The sequence below is a fragment of the Octopus bimaculoides genome, chromosome 29 (genome assembly GCF_001194135.2).
Source record: "Octopus bimaculoides isolate UCB-OBI-ISO-001 chromosome 29, ASM119413v2, whole genome shotgun sequence".
Classification (NCBI taxonomy): domain Eukaryota; kingdom Metazoa; phylum Mollusca; class Cephalopoda; order Octopoda; family Octopodidae; genus Octopus; species Octopus bimaculoides.
This window is the reverse complement of record NC_069009.1, coordinates 2,360,607-2,363,368: the sequence shown is the minus strand read 5'-3', so window position 1 is coordinate 2,363,368 and position 2,762 is coordinate 2,360,607. Positions and strand designations below refer to the sequence as shown.

At 38.6% G+C, this 2,762-nt stretch overlaps 1 protein-coding gene across 1 annotated transcript in view; it reads right to left on the bottom strand.

Moving 5' to 3' along the window:
- The window catches only part of LOC106875166 (leucine-rich repeat-containing protein 15-like), a 17,144-nt gene that overhangs the window by 3,379 nt on the left and 11,003 nt on the right, over positions 1–2,762 (bottom strand). Inside the window, exon 8 of the mRNA XM_014923195.2 lies at positions 1,429–1,500. Within this exon, the coding sequence (XP_014778681.2) occupies positions 1,429–1,500 (72 nt within the window). The remainder of the gene's footprint in view (positions 1–1,428; positions 1,501–2,762) is intronic.

Sequence of the window (2,762 nt, the reverse complement as noted above, 5' to 3'; positions counted from 1 at the left end):
GTTGGAGTGTTATTGATATTGTGATGCTGATGATGGGGTGATGTTGTTAATTTCGATCATTACACATAATCGTGGAAGGGTCAGATACCGTCCAAATATAGGGGACAAAAGATTCAGGGAGGACTGGCCCGGAGTGGAACTAGAAATACTTCTCCAGATCATGTCCCGAAAACTTCAATCCCGGACAACCTCCCTCTCCAAAACGGGATAGTATTGCACAATGACTGAGTGGGGAAAGGCCGCGTTGTTCTGTTTGTGGAGAAACTACTCATCTGCGAGCATTCTAACCTCAACTGCTAGAAAGTGCAAGAGTTGGAAGGCTTCCCACTGCTATCAACGCCAGGACGAGGACAACAAACAACAAACACCAGCATCGGTAAAAACCATCAGCAACGAGACAGAAGTGATTCCCCTCCATGTAGTTGCTCAAATATGTGTGAATGTAGACAAAATAGCCCTACTCTAATGATGCGTCTGTACGCTGGTGAATTTGAGGAGAGGTGCGCCCTTTCTGTGCACCATCGAAGCATCGGGTTGTTCAGGATTAGGGTTTACCTGAGCCAAACCTGGATAGTCATCACAGCCATTGGGGAAATCTCATTGCAATATGTTTCTTGTTTCATGTGTTTTGTTATTATTTTCGGAACTGTTTACTCGTTGTTTTGCGTAAAATCCCCAGTGTTCCCATCTACGGTGTTGTCCCCTATACGTCGGCACTTGTGGCCAATAAATGAAATTATTATTATTATTATTATTACAAGTAGTAGTAGTAGTATTCCTTGCTGCTGTTGCAGTTGTCGCAGTCTTTCTTTCTGTCGTAGTGGAGGAAGAAAGAGGAAGATGTAGTGGTAGAAGACAAAGAGGAGAAGGAGAAGGAAAGGAAACGATCAATAGAAAAGAAGTTATTTATGCAGACGGATCTTTTGTGTTTAGGATGATGAAGACATAGAAAAGTGTAAAATAAATTACTCTGACTTGGTAGGTGTTGCAACATTTAAGCATGTATAATGTAATTCACAATAAACAATTACAACATAGAACCATGAATGGTAATCAGCGTTGAACGAGATGTAAACATAATATATAATATACAAAAAGATATACAAATTAAGTCTATACCCTCGTGTACATTCACTCATATTGAAAGACACAGGCTTACATATGCAGATACATGCACAAAAACATATACATTAATTATCAGAAACTCATACATAAATCCAGACACTGATATTCACACAGACACAAACACACACAACACACCCATACACACACCTCAGACATTCACAAAGAATATCATATTCCTGTGGAAAGCGACTGAGTGTATTTATTGCGTTAAGGAGAGTGAGAGAAAAAAGAAAGCATGGAAAAACATGAAATGTTTAGAATTATATTATGAATAAAAGGGAATCAAAAATTAATGCAACTTACAGAGTCGTTAAACTGGGAAGATCTTGAAAAGATCCAACTTCTAATTCATTGATAGCATTATTGTACAACACCCTGCAACAAAAACGTGAGCCGTGAAAAAATGTACACAGGTTCGTAATGAAATATAAAAGATGATGCCTAAAAATTTAGGAAAGTACACGCTGATGATGATGGTGTAGATGATGATAATTATGATGGTGGTGGTTGTCGTGGTGTTGGTTGTGATGTTTGTGATTTTGGTGATGGATATGAGGATAATTGGGTGGACGAAGATGATGGTGTTAGTGTTCATGTAGATGATGATGCAGATGGTGGTGGTGATGATGATGACGATGATGATATAAATGATGCTAGACTTACAAAGCCCCCTCTTCCATATTTCAGTTGTTCGTAACGAAAAATACTCCTCCAGTACTGTTGTGAAATTGTCTACAAATGTCATATTTTTTCCATCCAAATGATTTTAAAGACTGCAGAATAACTGAAAATCACATCTGGAAAAGTCCGGCAGATATGGTGTGTGAAGCTTCGTTTCCCATTCAGAATAGTTTAGCCTTGTGAATGTCATCCTCGCTTTTTGTCGCCGAGCATTTTACCGATCGAAGAACACCTTTAGAATTAATAACAAAGATGGTTGTTTTTCTTTTGGAGCTGACATGAGCTGTTCAAGCTGTTCCCAGTAGATATCCTTTGTTATTGATCGGTTTGGGTTTAAATTTTCAAAGTGGAATAGACAACTCATGTCCCACCAAACAAATAGTAACACCTTATGTGGATGAAGATCTTTAGCCTGGGATGTCGGTGTTTTTCCTATTCCTATTCCATCGTTATTGGCGCTTGATATTGTTGCAGAGAATATATTTCTCCTCACCAGTTACTATTTGGTGTAAAATGTTTCTTTCGTCACACGTGATAGCAAAGAAAAACAAACATTCGTTGTCTTAGACGCGAAATATTTGTGAGGAACCCATTGACCGAATTCACCGACTTTTCTGATGGTACGCAGATATCAATGAATGGTTGAAAGACCAAATGCAAACTTCTCTGCTAGTTCGCCAATAAATACGATGATATTTTTTCTGCCAGTTTTGCTGAACGTCCTCGTCGAGCTCTAAAGATCTTCCATGACGAGGCTCGTCTTCCAGACTGTAGTGTCCGACTCGGAATTGCAGTATTGACCGAAACCCATACAGTACATAATTATTCATTGCACTTTCATTTGCGTTGTTGCCTTTATTGAACTCATAAACCAAAATATGCCGAATAGGCTCGTTTTTCACTTCCTTTATAGCTTTGAAAAAAAATAACTGTTAAAATCGAAAATGCACTTTCCG